Consider the following 20,485-nt stretch of genomic DNA (forward strand, 5'->3'; position numbering starts at 1 on the left):
GCAAAAGGGGGAGAAATTGGTTTTTTTCTCTTCTGAGCATGAATACTATTCCAGGGTTGTACTTGAATGATAGTACTGGTTTTAACCTTTGATTTTCAAAGCAGATCAAATTATCCAGAACAATAATTTGTCTAGATCACATATATCCTGTTACCAAGCAGGAAGTTTGAAAAATAAGGGTGAAGAAAAACCTTCGCATAAGCTTTGCAGCCCTGAAACCACAGAGGTACGTGCCTTCACACAGAGCAGAGTTTATAGTCTCTGCTGCTATTTAAAACTAGCAGATGAGTTGTTAACTCTTCTTGATGCTTGAACTACCACTATACTATTTTTAAGCAAGTAAACACAACCAAGTACAAGAGTGTTAATGCTGTACTGATCTGCATTTGTGATGAACTCAACTCTACACCATAGTTCACATTTATTAAGGAAAAAACCAGAAACCCACCAATTCATACATCTTACCAAAAGAACTCCAGGTAAAACCAACAAAAAATGAAGAATGACCATTTCTCTGTCCAGTGATCATATTAAGATTTATTTATAGTGCTCAGCTGAAGATCCCTAAACCGAAAAAACCTCATCTTTTCCAACTACTACCTTCATTTCCACCTATGGTGTTCCAATCCAAACCACTTCATCACTGCTCCCCAACACGAAAGAAGCATTCTCAAAAATGGCAAGCATGGACTATTTCACTGCATCAGTTTTGTCAGCAAAAGAAAATTCCAGCCAGCCATGCAGACATCACAATGCCAAGGAGACAGGCCAAGGGAGAGCAGACTCACCGACATGTAGCTGCTGGAATCCACGTGGCCCGTGATGGTCTGACGCTCACCCCTCTGGTTAATCTTCCTATACCTCCGACGGGACTGACGGAGTGGGACTTCTCTTTGCAAGATGTTTTCCTCATTGTCTTTGGAGTTCTCCACCTGAAACACATGTTCAGGCTCCTGGTTAAACATCCAGTTCTTCCATAGCACTGAGAGCCGATGGAGCCGTATGAAGCTCATGGGGAAGGAACAAACATAAGTTCAGGGCAGTTAAACTTTCTGAAGAAAACAACCGTGGTTGTTTCGGAGAACCACTGCTGCAGATCTCAGAAGTGCCTTAATACAATGAGCTGGAGGCCACAGTTTCCTTCCGGGAAACAGTGTATTTATTTAAAAAAAAAAAAAAAAAAAAAAAAAACGTAAAAAAGGCACACGTATCCCTCTAAACAATGTCATTTATCAGCAGAAACCCTTCTGCACCCACACATAGACACATAGCACAAAAGAGTTATTAGGCACTGCTCATTTCAAGTTTATCTTCAACACAGAAGTTACCATTTCTTTGTGTATTTACAATCTGGCAAAAATACTGAATATATCCTATTTTTATTAGTGTAATTTTTAAAAGCATAATTTATTTCTAGTACCAGTCACAACTAAACAACTTTAAATATTCCAGCTTTTTATAAATAGCTACTTCACCTATGTCATACTACCTTCTAATCACTTCCAGTGGATTATGGAGAAATGGCTGGAACTTGATTCATATCTTGATGTTAAATAATATTTGTGACTAAACATTAAAAATTAGGTAAATTTATCTTGTTAGTAAAAGCCAACATGAAACCTTTTATCTCAATAGCTACAATTCTTTTTTTCTATAAAAAGCAGTCTCATCCTTTCCCATTTCCTTTTGATGTTTTGGAAAAATATCTCCCAGCAGGAAGCAGGGCAGACATGCATGCAAATAGGCTGCAGCAGCCAAGAAGCTTCTCTACAATCTATTTACTATGTAGAAGTTTCTGCTGTCTTCAATTGCTTATTTTTCATTTTTTCTCTCCAAATTTCACTGGAAAATCCTAAACATTAAGGCTGTACTACTGGAACAGGAGAAAAACCTCTGCGTGGTCTTATACAGCTCTCACTTCACATACTCAAGTAAATTATCTCAAAATTAAAATCCAGAAGGTACAAAGGAATTAAACCCAGAACGACTTAACAGACAGAAACAGGAAAGTAACCAAACTACACCATCACAAAAGCAAGATCACATCTACCTTCCACATCACTTTTTCCAAACAGCTACGTTCTGTCTGAAGTCAGAGGAAGGTGCAAGCAGCTGGGCTTGTCTTGCGGGTTCTTTTTGATTCCATAGAGAAATCATACATTAACAACATGGGTTAAAGATATAACAGTTAGAAAAGTTAGAAAAGAAGAGTGAAGCTCACACCATAATATTGTCAAAAAAAGAAATCAGAAAAGCTGAGCTCCCCCAGCAACAGATAACCACACTTTTCACTAGGATTTTACTACCTCTTTGCAAAGGAACAGGACAACGACCAAAGGTATCTATTTGCAGCACTGCTGTAAGCACAATGGTATAAGGGTGTAAAGAATACAATGCATGCAGGCAGAAACAAAAAAGAAACAAAAAAATCTTTTTAAACAGGCCATCCAGTATCATAAAAAAATGCACTAAGATGATTGATATAGAAGCCTTTCTTCATGCAGCATAAATATGGATTTCTAGTTAGCACAGTGTTGCCCTCAAATTGTACAGAAGTCCTCCAGAAATAAGGAATTTTGGTTTTGTAAAGAGTTACTCATTAAATAACCAAAATTGCAATGATTTAATTTTTAATTTTTTCTATGCAAGCTCCTTCAATAAATGCATTATTATCCTTTTTTCTCTGCATTCAGTCTTATAAGACCCTAGAAAACAAAACAAGCAGTGAGCTTCTTCAACAGAACAGACTCACCTGGACCCGAAAACTGCTGAGGTGAACAAAGGCTCTTCCAATACAGATAACCCTTATTATCAAGAAGCCCCAAACTAAACAGGTATTTTTAACACTATATTAAAACAAACACTCAGTGACAGAAGAAATTATTTTTCTTTCACAATTCTAACTGGAAACTAAGAAGGGAGCATAAATAAATTATTTGATAGCACTAAGTCAAAACAAACAAGTGGGGGAAAATGAGACCACCTGCTTCCTTCGGTTAGTGAACTGCTGCTGACAAAAACAACATGGAAATCAGAAACCAGGAAAGACCTCCATGCCACAGAGCTTCCAGCTTAGTACCACCAGCAAGAGCAGTATTTTGAGTCCAGCTGACCACCAGGTTGTCAACACTTATGATTTACAAGAACTGATTCTGATATTCTGTGCTTGAACAGGATAGGCACACCTGGGCATCTCACTCGGCCCTGCTTTCACCTGGTTAAAACTAAAAATTCCTGTTGGCAGAGAGGTGTCACCCTCATCACACCCCTATGAAAGAATTCAGCTTCTCTGTGGATTCTGGGAGCCAGGTCCCGGCATGGGAGCAGAAGGAGGACAGGTTCCCCGGGCCACTGCAGAGCCAGGAGGACCAGGCTGCCATCAAGTCAGATTGAGACACAGACTGCTTCCCATTACTTCATTTTCAATAGAGTATCACAGAATTGTTAAGGTTGGAAAAGGACTCTGAGATCATCACATCCATCCATGCCCCAAGCCCCTGCCAGGCCCACCACTAAACCATGTCCCCAGGTGCCACATCTACACATCCATGAAACCCTTACAGGGATGGTGACTCCACCACTGTCCTGGGCAGCCTGTGCCAGGACTTGACCCTTCCCATGAAGAAAATTTCCCTAATATCCAATCTAAACCTCCCCTGGCACAACTTGAGGCCATTTCTTCTTGTTCTATCCTTTGCTACCTGGGAGAAGAGGCTGATCCCCACCTGGCTACAACCTCCTGTCAGGGAGTTGTAGAGAGTGATGAGGTTCCCTCCTGAGCCTCCTTTTCTCCAGGCTGAGCACCCCCAACTCCCTCAGCTGTTCCTGATCAGACTCATGCTCTTGTGCCAAGAAGTCTGGAATAGCGCATTAACAGGCCATATCCTAATCAAAGGTGTTCTTTATTAACCTCAAACACTGGCAGCAGCAGGATGCTCCCACACCACCAGCTTCACCCAGGCACTAGCTGCCACACAGAAATCGAGAACCACAGGATTTCCCTGTTTCACTCTGCAGTCCAAATCAGCAATGAAGTACTTTCTACCTGCAAGTATCACGCTGCCCTTCTGAAATCTTACACTTAGATCTGAAGAAGAAAATGAAGCACCAAGGAACAACAGCAAGGATACTTCAATACACCGAGATATGCTGCAATTCTGGACCATTTTCCTAAGTGATAAATGGGGCTATTATTAGTTCAATAGATTGCTCAGCCTCCAAAAATATGAGTTACAATGCCCATTCACACACTGTTATCCTCATTAACTTAAGCTGACCACATTTTATGGCCTTTAAAATGGGTCTGTTCCCAGAGGCTTCCCACTACAAAACTGATTTACATTCTAAAACGACAGGAGAGAAGAAAAAAAAAATTCAAAAAAATCAGTCACCAGCAGGAAATGATAGAGTTCTTTAACTCCATTAAAGTAGCTAACTAATTCTTCTGCTTGAAGATAAATATTCATTATGTATTAAACCTCATTAGCATGTTGCACATTAAAATCTAGAGAAAATAAAAGAATTAAGATAAATTTTAATAAGAGTTCATCAGGGAAATGAAACTCAAGTACACCTTGTGTCAGTGAAGATCATTAACAAGGTGCACACCACCACACTGATGGTTTTTTCTCACACTACTTGAAGTGCTATCTAGAAAATACAGCTAATACTACCTGTAGCTACATTTACCTGTGAAACATGACCATAAATATAATGAGGTAACAATTCTGCACTTTTAATTCTCTGATTTTCCTACCAGAAAAACATACTGAAGTTCCAGAGAAGGACGTAAGATACTTTCAAGTGTCTCTATACTCTTACTGGCATTTAATTGCAATTACAGACAATTCAGGAGATCTAAAACAGAGTGAACAGCTGTTTGGGCTGTGCCTTTGCCTCCAGGAACACTCAGCAGTGTGTGAGGCAGCTGGCATGGCCAATGCTGGCTTACCCAGCTACTGTGATACTGTGTTCCTCTGAAAACACTCATCACAGTTGTGCCTACTCAAGTTAGACACACAACACTAGTTTCTTCAATAAGTATTTCAATAGGGCCAGTTTCTCTTTGGAAGCACACACTGCACAGAAGCTCCTCTTTTATTTCCATCTTCAATAATTTTTTTTTTAATTATTATTACAATGGTGATATGACCAAAGAAGGATGTAGGTATTTCTTAAGATTTCTATAATGTACTTTGCCCATTAAATATTTTTCACATAAACTTACAAATGCACTTGCAGTGAGTCAAGTCACCAGCCTCCTTCCACTAGACCAGGTTGCTCCAAGCCCCATCTGATCTCATCTTGAACACTTCCAGGGATGGGGCAGACACAACTTCTCTGGGCAACCTGTGCCAGGGCCTCAGCACCCTCACAGGGAAGAACTTCTCCCCAATATCTAATAATAGATATGACATGGCTGCACACATTGCCACCCAAATAGTCCTGTGGCATCCCTCCAGGCATAAATCCACCCCCAAAATTCCAGCTTTGAGAAGAGACTGGACAATTCAGAATAAATTAACTGTTTCACTCCAAAGCGTAAAGACAGGTTTATTGCACTCTTAACCTTAACTTCATGGCAGACTGTAGGTTAAAATATGTGCTGCAGCACAGAGCACATTACTGATGCTATCAGAGCCCACAAGCAGAGTCAGACTGACACTGCAGAGAGCAAATGGCACAAAGGACAGCAAGTGGACTTGGTACAGGACACTGCTGACATCCCTGCCGGTAATGCGCTGTGAGAAACAAACATCTTACGGAAGCTGAATGTTTACATGCTCAGTAAGAGACACTGTCAAATATCAGTTTTAATGTTACCATATCTAGATCTAGGGCAGCTAAATCAATAGCAGTCTGGAGATCAGAGTCTGATTAACAGACACGTGGCTTCTGAGCACAACGAAGAGTTTTGCTTCAGCTCCATTAACAATATCTAAGATGAAAGTTGGAAGAGATCTGCCTGTGTCCCCGGGCACACTGCTGGGATACAATGTCAGTCTGTACTATGGAAAAGTAATCCTAATATTCCAACTGCTCACAGCATGTGTACAACAACCTGGGAAGGGCTGAGCAACACACTCTAAGCACAGATATCTGCATCTATATATGCACTTGGCAGTATCAGTAAGTGTTCTGAAGAAGCAGAAGGAATCCTGGACATTAAGGATGGTGACAAACCTTACCCTTCAAGCGTGGCTAAGCAGTCTCATGTTTCTTCTCCTACTTACAAGCCTTCAAACTATGTGGCACCGCAAAGGTTTGGAGGAAGAAGGTTTTTCCACCCAGACATGACCAATAAAAGCCATGAAATGGGGAATGGGGGTGTAAATAAAATATTCAAGATAGAAGACTATCATAGCCTGACTCAGGAATGCTCAACTCAGGCGTGACAGTTAGGCTTTTGAAACTCAAGTAAGTATAATTTTAGAAAGAATGACCTAATCATCATCATTTACCCGTCTAGATTAAATTTACATAGCTACTGCTGTTACAAGAGCAGCCATAGGTATAATTGAAATCAAGGCAATTTTGCTGCAATTTCACAGAATACTTTACAATAAGCTTTTTGCGGCAAAAGAGAAAGAATTTGCTGAAACCAGCAATAGATTTAAATACATATGAAAAAAATCTGTCTTACCACAATCATTTCTGAAGGTTCCAATATGATACATTCGCATCCTCTCTTTCCTCCAGACTGCTTGCCAAAACTAGAGTGGGATAGAAAAAAAGCAAACAAAAAGCAGTGAGATTAACAGCCTATTTTACCTTTTCAGTAACAAAAATAATTGGCAATGGTCCATGTTGTTAAAAAACAAAAAAGAAAAAAAGAGAAAAATTGATGAAAACTATTGTGTGAAAAATGCTAATTAGATAGTATCATTACCATAACATTTTAATTTATTCAGCACCCCTCATCATGGCCTGCTATGTAAAGTCTAAATATAAAGAATGTTCTTTTGTAAATTATTACTTCCAGATACTCAAAACTACTCATAATACATTTCATTTCTGACAAGACCTTAGTAAATTTTAATTAAACATTAAACAGGCCTTGTAAAAACAAATATTCATAAATTCCAAAGACTCCAAAATACTACTCAGCACACAGCATTTTTAATAAGAGTTCCCTCAACTCTACATCACCCCTTCATCCTCCAGCAAAGGGGGGGACTGAGAATCTCTTTTCTAACATTGAGCCTTAACTTGTGACCTGTCTTTATGTTGCTACTTGTACCATCACAAGGAGTGGGTCATGGTGATGGGTTCTGTTTAAGAAGTATGAAAGAACAAATGTAACAAAGCATAATGAGCGACGTAAGACAGCAGCTGAGGAAAGCAGCTAAAAACAAACTGATGTGCTTCAGCTCATCAACTCTAACAGGAGACTTCCTTCAGAGGAATCACTTCTGAAGAAGGCACCATGCAACCAGATCTAAGGGTGCCGGAGCTACCAGCAAAAAAAAAAAAAAACAACTGAGCTAGGCACTGCTAGGGGATGTGGGGTGTAATACAGACCAATAACCTCTCAAATCAATCCTTTTGTGACCGTAGTGATACCTGGAATTGAAAATACCTGGCTTCGCACATTAAATTTGTCTTCACTCCTCAGCCATTAGCCTGAGGTGAGAATGCTTGGCCTACCCACTCCCTGGGATGGAAGGAAAGTGATTCCACACCCCCAGCACATAAAACAAACTCCTTGATAAGCAGCACAGTGGCTGGATTAGCAGTTCAGTAGTTGTAGCTGCCATGTTACAAACTCAGACTGTCAACATCAATCACATTTTAGCACCTACCAGCAGGTGAGATAACTGAAGAATCAGTTAATGCAAAGCAGGGATTAACATGTGAATTAGAAGGAAGTTAAGACAAGAGTGGAGACGAACCCTTAAAAAGTGGGACAGCTCCATCTGTTTTCACTGAGGTTACATTTAAAAAGTACATCTGAAACTCCAGCCACGCAAGACTTGAGTTACATAAATGGTCATCTTGATGGCAAAGATCCACTGAAATACAGAACATTTAAAAAGACCCATGTTTATAAACACCATTCCAAAACTTCTGTGGGATATGTGCAACTACGGGAAAAGAATTTAAGCAACTAAACTGAAGCGAAAAGACTAACAAAACTAAACTGCAGAAGGGGAGGTTTAGATTTGCTAATAGGAAGAAATTCTTCCCTGTGAGGGTGATGAGGCCCCGGCACAGGTTGCCCAGAGAAGCTGTAACTGCTCCATCCCTGGAACTGTTCAAGGTGAGGCTGGATGGGGCTTGGAGCAACCTGGAATAGTGGAAGGTGTCCCTGCCCACGGCAATGGGTTGGAACCAGGTGAGCTTAAAGGTCCTTTCCATCACAAATCATTCTGTGATTCTCTGAAACAGTGAAGTTACTCAAGTGAAGCTTCAGATTATTGCAACAAAGAAATTATCAGCATAATCCAGTTAGGATAAAGAATTAGAATTAATAGGAGCAGGGCAGCTTCTACTGTCAAGTTTTGATTTTGCTAATAGTCTACTGAAGGAAAAGAAAAATATTTAAATTACATGACTGCAATAGAATTATAAATGACATGACAACTAAAACTTTCTCATCCAGACCCAACAAGCACGAGTTTCACACAGAAATGGCATTTTCACACATCTATAGTAAGAAACTCAGAGCTCAAATTTTCATGCCTTCTTTCATGCTTTTTCCACACACCTTGTGATCCAGGCATGAGAGTCTTGTGTTTTTGCAATGCATAAAAGAATGGCTAAACTACTCTCACTCTTACAACAGTTAATTCAGTTCAGAAAATACAGAAATGCCATTTTCAATGTCAGCTCCAACATTTAGGTGAACTGAAATCCATGTTAAGATTTCTCTACAAACTAAAATCCAAAGTGAGACCAACTTTGCTATGGGATCATTTTCAATTAAAAAAAAAAAAAAAGTTAAATAACTTATAATTCTATTCCTTATAGTAGAAAACTAAAGACAAGAGATATTTTTTCCAAAACACCAAAATTATAAAGGAATTACGTGCAACTGGAAGTTTCAGGTTTTGCACCTTTTTAAAACCATAAATGAAATAATCATTTACCAGTATTATCACAAAACAGATTACCATTACTGCTACATCCCCTGTAGTTAGGAAAAAGCACAATTTCCTGCTGCAGGTTGTTCAAGCAAAGTAATTTTGTTGTGTAACAACAATTTATCAAACTCCTGGAGGTCGAGGAGGAGTTTTCTTTTTTGTTTTGTTATACATAAACACATTCCTCCAATTCAGCCACTGTCCAGCCTCCCTCTGCTTATGTTGCAGCATTTGCTAATTAAGTAATGGCAGTAAACACTAATAAGGACAAGAACAGTGCTTGGAACAAAGGTCACTGTCTTGGCACTATCATTTCTGCTCCATCAGGCACTTTACAACAACCAAACACTTGGAAAAGGATCAGGTTCCAAAGACAAAACCCACCCCACTAATCCTAAAGAATAAACTACTCATATTAACAACTCAATAGGTCAAGTTTAATTATTTCCTGGTACACAACATGGATGGCTTCTTGATTATTCCATAGCAGAGCTCCTTTTCCAAAGGAGGAGGCCACATATGGTTTTTCCCCAGCCATAACAACCACTGTGTCTTGAAAATACCAACTTTTAACATTCTTAATTAACATACACAACATGTTTTAGAAACATGGGGTTTAAATTTCTTAATTACTTATTCCATATTTTTCCTTTAGAATACAAAATGTTTAGCTTCACTATCAGTTAAGAGGTTTGCTGACATCAATATACTTCACTAATCTGCCAATTATAATCAAGGCCTCAGAACAACATTCATTCCTAAATGCTTGTAAATGGAAAAGGTTCAGATAAACAAAGCTTTGAAAGTGGAGGAGAGAAAACACACTTGGAAACAAGAGCAAACTTTGACATGGACCATTCTTCCAAAGAGGGAACATTTCTGCAACAGCAAATTACTTGGAGAAGTCTTTAGCTGGTGATTAAAGAGCCACTCAAACCTGAACCATGCTGTTTCTCGAGAGAGCTCTGGAAAGTTCATCTAATTCTGGAAGAGATGGGGCAATCTTATCTTTTGGTACTAAAAGACAACTGGCATCAAGAACACAGTGTTGTTTGCAGGAGCTGTTATTACTTAAGTCTTTTTGGTTACCCACCTTGGCACCCAACAAGATCGCGACCACGGACGTCCTATCCCAGGGCCAGGTTTGCTTCCTGGAAAGGTCCAACCCAAGAAGCCCATTTCAGTGCTTCTGCTTTCCAACCATCACAGCAGCTTCCCCAACCAAAAGCACATCCCTAAACACTACATCCTCCTGATGTCACATGTGGCAAGATACATAAGAAAATTGGCAAATACTCACTAAGGTATAGCACATTATATATGCTTTAGTACTTTAAGCAGAGTGGGGAAAATAATCCAATTAAAAATTTAAATTAACACTGAAAGTGTAAGAAAACATGAAACTAATGTAAATTAAGGTCTACTTACAATTTAAAAATTGTCAAAGGACATACTACCACTGATATACCATTAAAGCTTTAAATTATCAAACAATTTAATTGGCATTGTTAACAATGTGTGATTTAAATAAGTCTTAAATTTAATATAATTCTATAGCTTCCCACTGCTGGAAGCCTAGAAAAAGTCAGCACTATAAAATTGCATTACAATTTTTTTTATTTATAATTTTATTGTATGCTCTCATCACTTAATATTCATCTATTTCATCTGCATCATTAATTTTCACACACTCACTCAACGGTCTGCAACAGTCATGAAAAAAATGGCTTCCAGATATCAAAGGAAGCTTTGTTTATCCTTCATTTATGGATGCCTCATCTGCAAGAAACCTTGTTTTCCTCCTGATTCACTGCTACTCAATTAAAAATGCTTAAGGAGGTGTATCATCTGAGAAAAGAATGTAAGTTAAACTGGCATGATACCCCATACTAACAGCTGTGCTCAGGCCATGGATCAGACTGGAGCTACTGAAATGTAAAAGCCCAGGACCACAGATAACAGGATCAGGTCAGGCTGGACAGGGCTTGGAGAAACCTGGTCTAGTGAAGTGCACCTGCCCATGGCAGGCAGCTGGAACTGGATGAGCTTTAAGGTCCCTTCCAAACCAAACCAGTCTGTGATTCTGTGACAGTCCTCGGTTCATCTGTCCCTCTTCCACTGTATGATTTGCTCATCTCTCTGCAACTGCAGAGCACCTCAGAAGTGCAGGCACCTGAGTATGTGCCTGACTGATACAGGGATACAGGGAATGGAATAAAATCAATCACAGGAGGGAACCTTCTGTATCGGAGAATACTCCCATTTTCACACTCATGCTCACTCCCCAAAACAGGAAGGTATTAAAACTTCTTTAAGGTACTGGACCTTTTATAACAAACCTTACTTTTATAAGGCAAACTATTTAGAAACGCCTCCAACATAACGTATTTTGAATGTAGTTCTTGAAACAGGATGTGCACAAACACAGCTTTCTGAAAAGAGATGTTTTGAAAATTCTCATATCCAGCTGTTCTGCAACCTGAGTATTTGGTGATAAAACACACCTGGAATGACAAGACTGACGAATTTAAGCAATAGCTATCACATTTTACTCAAACATTTCCTGATATCAATATGCTCAAGTTATTCAATACTGATAGCGTCTCATTCTGCATTACTGAGAATATCGTACATACATTAAAGGTAAAAACACAGCCTGTCCTGAAGAGCTTTCAGCCTACAAACAGATGGAGGCTGAGACTGAATGTCTTATTATTTAACACTAATTAGCAGGCATCTTCAAATTTACAGTATTCTACTACATCCTGAAACAATGTTTTCAGATATTTCAGACGTCAAAGCCATCAATGGCAGGATGTCAAGCACTTTACGTTCTGTTCTGTATTTTCCAGGAACTATAAAATCATAACATTATCCTGCCTGTATAAACTGGTGTCAATAATGTACAGTTATCTGTGACTGTCAATAAAGCTACCTGCAGGAGTTTTACCTGCAGTAATACTCAGTACTGTATTACATGTAGAACAGGGCCAGGGTGCTGATATACCAGTTTATCAAGATAACAAGCAAAGGGTTTGCAGATACTTTGTTTTTATGAATATACTTGTCTCTCAAACTGCCTGTCTGCCTGTCAGGCTGCTTTTAGGTACATGAAGATGAAGATAAATTGTACTCGCCACTGCAAAGTGAATCCCATGACCCCACTCATCCAGTAACCTGGATGCATTTCTTCAATGCAAAAAGATTTTGTACGGAAGGGCACAACTGGGCCTGGGAGAGACAAGATGTGTAAGGAACAGACACGTTGTTAGGTTGTTTTTTTAACAGATGAAAATGTGTTTTTGTGCAAGTCAGGGAGGCCTACAAGGGCATATAGTAACAGGATAAGGGGGAATGGCTCTAAGCTGACCTAAGTAGATTTAGAGGAGATATTGGGAAGAAATTGTTTACTATAAGGGTGGGTAGGCCCTGGCACAGGTTGCCAGAGAAGCTGTGGCTGCCCCATCCCGGAATGCATTCAAGGCCAGGTTGAGTAGGGCCTGGAGCAACCTGGGATAGTGGAAGGTGCCCCTGCCCATGACAGGGGGTTGGAATGAGATAAGCTGTAAGGTCCCTTCCAACCAAAACCATTCTGTCATTCTATGAAAAGCATTTCATTTTTCCACTCCTTGCAGAGTGCCTCTTCTGCAGAACAGCTGTTCCAGCAAACCCCTGGACATCTAGTGCAAAGTTGCTGTTGGTCAGATCCAAGATAAAATCCATTCCATTACCTATGAATGTACCACACTAATATATTAACGGCTGGAATAACCATTAGTTATTAAACACAAATCTAAACATGTAATTTTATACTTAAATTTCTTTGTCATTGATTGGGAAGTAACACTGAGGGAAAACCTGTGAAGTTGCATAACAAGCAGTAATAGTCGTGGTGACTGTGGATAGAAAAGTCAAGATCTGCCCTTCCTGCACTGCAGTCAAGACACAGGAGTATACTCAACATCAAAATCCTCATGGGAATAACCTGTTTTTCTCAGCATCTCCATGGAGGTCTCAATTTCACTAGATTTGTCTCAGCCCAACCATGATCTGAAGAATGGGGGTGGTGGGGAGTTGCCTGAGGCTACAGGTACATCAGGAGCCCTCAGCAGCTGTTGAGCAGCCCCAAATGCCTTTATCTGTGAAACAGAGCAAGGAGATGGGGAAAAAAGGTCCATCAGCACAGACCAAAAGTTTCAGCAAATGCAAGTGGCAGAGTTTACGTGATATATGCTGTTGCAAGTCCTGAGCTCTTCAAAGTAACTTCATTAGAAAAATATTATAATACTTAACTCCATCAGGAAATGGTTTAAAGGAAACCAGATACCACAAGATATATGGCTGAATGCAAAATACCTATTTCAATTAATGCTCAGTCATCAAAATCCATTTCTGCATTAGCTCTTAATAACAACATTTAGCAGGTTTCTCTCTTAAGCCTGCTGAAGTTTTAATTGGAAATTATTTTAGAGGCTGTGTAATGCTACTCAATCTACCAGCTGCAAGCTCAAGATCTCTGTATTAATTACTTTATACTCTGAACGTGATGACCCTTTGAGGAAGCCTGTGTCTCACTTACTGTGCAGCTTTCCAGCTATTCCAGATCATGGGATTGCAAAGTCTCAGTAAAATTGTATTTTAGTTGTAAACAAACCATACATAACCCTCTCCTTCTAATTTCATTTCTCTTGCACTTTAGTTTAGCCAACAAAAAACTCTTCCTGTGGCACCATCAGCATCCGTTGCGGTCCATAAAACTTCTAAAGGGTAGACTCTGTAAGGAACCATGAACCGACCAAAATGGAATGACTGGTGTGGGGGAAACATGGACAAGAATTTTTGGCCATATAGTTGTGACAGGCCTGAACAGAGTCTTTCTTCATTTTCTGACTTTCTTAGATTAGTCTATGTTAGAAAAGATGCACCATGTCCTCTTAGTCTGCAGCATGTTCCCAGCCCTTACGCAACATCAGCACGCCCAATACAAGCTGCTGCACTTAAGGAGACCAGGACACAGCTTCTCACTAGTGTGCTGCCTCTTCTCATCCACATGCCCTTTTCCCTCAGAGTACTTTCATACCAGCACTAGCACTGCCAGAAGAATTTAAATCTGAACAACTCTATCTGAATTAATTAGCTTTACAAACACATTTATTGACAGCATTCCCAAGTTGTTGGTTCACTTAGTGGCTGTCAGGCAATGCTACAAGTTACAGCCATCACTTAACAGAAACACCCAGGGAAAACATCACCTCATCCACAGCCACCAATGCACTGAATAACCACTGCTTTTATCCTGTGCTGAGGGATAAATCTCTCAGACTTGATAAGCACAGGGATGTAAGCCTGAAGCTCTCTTTAAAAGAGCAGAGAAAATAATCCACAACAGTTAGTTGGGAAGAGCTTTCTAGTGTGAAGCAAAAATACACTCAGGAGTATTGTATTGTGACTGCAAGATTTACAGTCACGCAGTAAGAAATTTAAATCCCAATTATGGCAACAATTATCACAATTCAGAACCTTATTGGCAACTGCCAGTTTGTCAGAAGTTAAGTTTACTGTATGGCAGCAGTGGACTGTCATACATGGATCCAGACCATGGGAGAGCTGAGGGAGGAAAAGCACTATCCACACTCCAGACATAGGGACTGGATGGACATGAGAAAGAGGAAGAGTAGAGGTTGAGGAGCACTGGGACAGAGCTTGGATACAGCAGGCACAGTCTGAACAGAAAGCAGTATTCAAGTTACACTTGGAAAGGAAGGATCAGGGGAGAAAAAGACCAGTACACCTTGCACTGGCTGAAGCTGGCAGTACAGGAGCTCTGAGCCACAAATATACTTTTGCAGTGAATGGTACAAATTCACAAGTATTTGCAGAAAGCAGCACTACAAGCTTCAGAAGGAAAACTAATCTGACTTTAGATGGTACATTTGAGGTATAAATATGTTTGAGAACAAAGTTACATACATCAAAATTTAAATTATGGCATTTTGTTAATCTTTAAATTCTTCAAATTGAAAATCTTTAATCTCACATTCTTATTTTCCAACACTGACAGTCCTGTAAAAGCACAGTATTTTCTGTGCTTCTGGCACTTCACAGAGAATAGATGCAAACACTATTAACAGTCACAGTAAGTTGCAAAATGTAGTAAAATATTGTTACTCACAAATACTAATACAAAACAAGCTAAAATAATTTCAACCCAAGCTGTTGTTCATAATGCAAAACTGCAGTTCCTCTTTCATTATGACCATTTTCTTGATCTAAGCATTTGTGTCTTCTCCTTCTACTGAAGAAAAGAGAAATGGCTTATTGAGTCATTGATGCATCTACAACTCTCATGAAAAGATACCACACAACCATGAGGCCATTTTAAATAAAGTAATTGTTTTTAGCCAAGAAATGCGCTACATGAATAGAACAATGATTCAAATTTTCTCCATTTGAGAGATTTTGGAAAGGCTGGAAAAAGAGAAGCGTTTGTTGTAGTAGACTACATCTTGAATGTTTCAAGACTTTGTGTTTTTCCCTTGGAGGTTCAATTCTCACAGCTGTAGGAGGCTGTCAGCGACATAATTGGCTTCAAAAGCTCCAGGCCCTTGATATATCTCCTATGGCTAATCTTGCTGTGAGTAATCTCCTTCAAATATCCTGTTCACATGAATTATCTTCATTAACAAACAAGGTTAAAACACAAAACCTCTTTAACTTGCTGACATGATTTTCCTTCCACAAATCCGTCAATCTTGCTCTTTTATTCCAGCCATTGCTTTCATGTTAGAAGCAAATTCTTCTCCTCCTATGCCAAATCTATTGACAAATCCATTCTCCAGGCAATAGGGTACTCAAGATTATGCCATCTTTGTACCTGGTATTACTGACTGACCTGTCTCTTACCTTAAAAATCTTGCAGGGCTTGTCTCATCATGAGCATCAGTGCCGGAATATTGAATAGATTTATTGTACCTGGATGCAAGTTTTACTCCTCCAATTTTTAAACCAATTTCTGAATTACAACTTGTATTCAAGTTCATCAAGCCAATAAAAAAAAGCCCTTTTCAAGCACAGTGAGGCCCAGTTTCCTCCCTTACACATTTCAAATACTGAGACAAAGTTAATAAAGCAGTAATTGCCCACCTCCTTATGTTTTCAAGGGGTTAAGCCTCTTTCAGGCTGGATTCCATAGAATATTTTATTTCAAAGAGTTCTGCAGAAAAAAAATAAGGTTTCCCGTAGTTCTGATAGATAGCGGATGACAGGACATGCAAAAAAGCAGGATAGCATCTTCTCCAGGTTAAGTTTACAGTTGTCTACTACAGTCTCCTCCTATCCATCAAGGTAATCACGGGGCAGACGACAGAAAAAAGACAAGCATTGTGAGGATGTACCAGGAAACAGTTATTAAACCATCACCACCTTCCAGTGGTAATGATTATTTATGGAGACTGCAAGGATCTCACTAACAATCAATTGTAACAGCAGCTTCTTATATAATTGTTAAACAAAAGTTGCTGGGCAGTTAGTTTCTAGTGCAATGCTCAATTTTGAAAAACAAATGCTACATAAAACAAATTGAAACTAACAACTTTACAAGAAAAAGGGGCCTTAAACCCCACTATTGCCCAGAAAAAAGCTTCCTCTAATTGAGAAACACTGATATCCTGCTTTTACAAAGCAAACTATTTTATAAAAACTGTTCCAGTATTCTGAAAAAAAACCCTAAAATGTACAGAAGTCCTTTAAAGACAAAGCGTTTGTCAAATATTCCAGAGGACAAATATGAAGCTGAAATTAGCAACCTGACAAAGAGGTAACTGGGGAGTGGGGGGTGTTATGAAGTACACAAGGACTGAATTTCAAACGAGAATCTATTTGCTAACTATGATCTGTTTTACAAAATGCCTCCACCTACCCAGTTCTTCCAGAATAACAATTATTCAAACTTTGCATTTGACCTTTCCAGAGTTCTAGAAGGTCTCCAGATTAAAGCCTAACTCCTCATCTTTGGTAGTTACCACCTTCCTCCCATTAAGGATTCTATTTTGGTCCTCTTTCATTTACCTGCCAGGGAACTCAATGCCATCATTAGTCTGCATCACTCCTGTGCAGAACACACCTGTCTCTAACCTCACCCACATCTGCTCACACATTGATATATTTATACTATATTCAACAGAACAAACAGGTAAGATTTATCTGATGCCATGTCTGGGCAGCACTAAGCCTATCAGAAACCCAGGTGGCAGAGAAGTGTTTCCATTCCCTTCAGCAGCCTCAGAATACCTCAAAAACGTGGTTTTCATTTCATTCCCATTACATTCTTGTCCACTACTTTCCTGCTATGAAAAAAAACAAAAAAGGACAGACAAAACAGTATCCCACACAGCATACTCTCCCATAAAGTTTATTTCATGAACATATTACAGGTCTAGGATCATATTCTCATGAGCCAGAGAGAACATGGCAACAAGTTCTTATCTTTGTTTCCTGTGATACAGGATAGCTCTGCAATACCTGAGGCAATGAAAATGAAGGCAATATTGTGCTGTCTTATAGATGTGTAGTTAAGCCTCCTTTCAGAATGACTCACATAATCCGGAATTTGGTTGGGGACAAAGAATAACGAGTGACATTAAGTATTACTTCAAATGCAATTAAAATGCTGCTAATTACAATTATGAAAGACTACTACTAACTTATCCAAGGCACTATTTCATCTGAAATCAGCCTGTGTCTGGTGACTGCAGCTCCCCCAGCTAGAAATGTGAGAGGTAAGGTATTCAGACCATGGAAAGTAACTGAAGTTTATCCCACTCTACTGAAGAAAAAATAAAAATCATTATATTTAATGCATGAACACGAATGTATTTCAAATGAAATGGAGTGAGCTGAACACCCTAGGTACCCATCAGGAGTGCATTCTTCTCCTTTCTACATGATCTCACCACCTAAGGAGACAGAACACCCCAGGAACCACCCCTTGTAAGCTGTAATCTGCCAGCAGCTCCATCCTTTCACCATCTAGCAGCTATTTTACTGCATTATCCATAATAAATCTAGCTGTAATCTTGTGAATTAACTATAACAGATCTACTTTGCTTTTTTTTTTAAGGCACAAGAAACCTTACAAGCAATGGTGCTTGTAAGTGACTTATCCCAAGTTTCACAAAACAATGATTTTAGAGAGTTTTTATGCAAACAACAGTGTGCCATGTCCTCACTTCTGGTACTCCTGAACTTATCATTGACTCATCATAATATGATTTTGGTTGGAAAGGACCTTAAAGCACATCTTGTTCCACCCCCCTGCCGTAGGGCAAGGAGACCTTCCACTAGACAGGGCCACTACAACACCCGTCCAAACTGGCTTTGAACACTTCCAGGGATGGGGCAGCCACAGCTTCTCTGGACAACTTCACTCAAGGACCTTCAGTCACTCAAGGAGCATTAAGTGTTTAATATCCAGCCTACAGTTTAATGAGTTGAAAAATTCAGTCCTACATGTTCTTACTAGTACTTACCGCGAAATTCAAGTATATGGAAATGTGTGTAAGCTGGAGTTGGCATTAAGTCTATCCACTCACGGTCAGCTCATGCTGAGTCAAATGAAACACAGTGAAATACACTTCTGAGTGATGTACAAGATCAAGCAGAGTATTACTCTGGGTACTCAGGGTATTACTTGCCCAAGTTCAGCTCAAGTCTAATAATGTGCTTCAGCGAAAGCATGTCAGTGTTCACTGTGCCTCAAACCTCTAGACACAGACAGGCTCCTGGAATAAGCTGCCCACAGCTGATGCTGCTGGCCCCTTCTTGCTTCACATAAAAATCATATGTGCCATTAAATACAGCCTCCAACGAAATGGCAGAAGCTATGTGATCTGCAGTCGTATTTTTGCAACGGGGAACTCTATCCAGGACAGTCACACAGCACAAATTATTCAAAGAGACCCCAAGGTAATAAGCTGACGACAAATTCTCTTATAAACTTAAAAAGCCAAACTAGATTGAGTGCAGTATTTCACAAAGAAATTTCAACATGCAGAAAAAGTCTGAGAAAATTTAACTTGAATTAGCTGAACATTTCTTTCACTATCAAGCTCTAGAAAAACAAAATTATGAAATCATTTTTAAATTCTTTAAAAATTACAGTAACACATATACATAGAAAGCATTTATTAAAAAAAAAAAAACAACTTGCCTTAAATAACAATAACTCAAAAGTTTTACATACCTGCATGGTGGCAAAAACATTGAATCCTTCATGAGGACAGATCCAGAAAGCAGGATATACCAGCATCTTGCAATAGTTTCTGAGCTGCAAGAAAAGAAATCACTGATATGTACTTCTCCTTACAGCACCTGAGAAATACATTATCCAAAATATTATTGCAGTAAAATAATGATACACCATTCTACCAGTTTGATATGTAAGAACCTGGGAACTTTAACTGGACAAGGATTATTTTTTTTAAAAATCTACATAAAGAATGTTTCTTATACTTTACGTTTTGACATTTAAGTCAGCTTAAAAATTTACTTTATTAAAATGAAATTTTTAGTGAAAAAATTTTATTCCAGTGAAAGTATACATAAGAGCTATAAATACAGGACAGCACACAACCCCCCCCCCCCCCCCCACAGATACTGACCTGCTACTGGAGCAGGTGTGTGTCACACACACCCACCACACCAACTAGCAGGTGGAATCTTATTTAGACTCAGGTGTGCTGGAAGCTGTGCCTTATATAGAAAGCTAGGAGATAAATATGCCATAAGCAATACTAAAATATGAGGAAAATAAAGGTATATTTGCCTCCCAGCAAGAACCTAGAGAACTGTAAGATAAAATACTAAATTTTGCAATGTAAAGAGATGGTGTTTGAGCTCCATCCCTCTCCAGTACAGGCTGCTTCGACAAGCAGCCGTGCAGGCAGTGCCAGCTTCAGGGATACAGTGCCACCTACTGAGTGTCACCAGGGCTCCCACGGCTGCAGAGGGGACACTGCTTGCCTTTCAGTAACACCTCGTGTTACTGACACACACACACACACACCCCTGCCCCCACTCTGCTGTCCCTGGGAGCTGGACTGAAAAGTCATGGGCACCTCTCAAACATCAACACTGCACTACTGCTACAACCACCTCTGCCAAAGCTTTTAACCAATTATTGACAGAGACTGAAAAGCAAATTACATATTACAACATGCAAAACATTGAGTTTGCTCACATTTCTGCTGAACAACTCCAACAATTGCTATGTACTCACCAAAACAGAACTTGGTTGCCCTTGTACCTCTCATAGCGGGCACTTGACGACATTATTCTGAAGGAAGAGGAAGAGAAGTTTAATTTCAATTTTAATCCCCAAAGATCATAAGCCATTCATTACCACA

General features: G+C 39.4%; 1 protein-coding gene across 3 annotated transcripts in view; it reads right to left on the minus strand.

The window, feature by feature from the left end:
- The window catches only part of RAPGEF6 (Rap guanine nucleotide exchange factor 6), a 124,591-nt gene that overhangs the window by 77,972 nt on the left and 26,134 nt on the right, over window positions 1-20,485 (minus strand). For 2 of the 3 annotated variants that reach the window (XM_082291585.1, XM_082291584.1), the window contains exons 3-6: window positions 20,359-20,415; window positions 19,324-19,407; window positions 6,644-6,713; window positions 789-932 (exon numbers count right to left, since the gene is read on the minus strand). In XM_082291585.1, the coding sequence (XP_082147711.1) occupies window positions 789-932; window positions 6,644-6,713; window positions 19,324-19,407; window positions 20,359-20,415 (355 nt within the window). Of the gene's footprint in view, window positions 1-788; window positions 933-6,643; window positions 6,714-10,176; window positions 10,235-11,427; window positions 11,451-19,323; window positions 19,408-20,358; window positions 20,416-20,485 lie in introns of those variants that run through there. The other variant, XM_082291586.1, reaches the window with a different exon arrangement.

The sequence above is a fragment of the Coloeus monedula genome (genome assembly GCF_965178545.1).
Source record: "Coloeus monedula genome assembly, chromosome: 15".
NCBI lineage: Eukaryota > Metazoa > Chordata > Aves > Passeriformes > Corvidae > Coloeus > Coloeus monedula.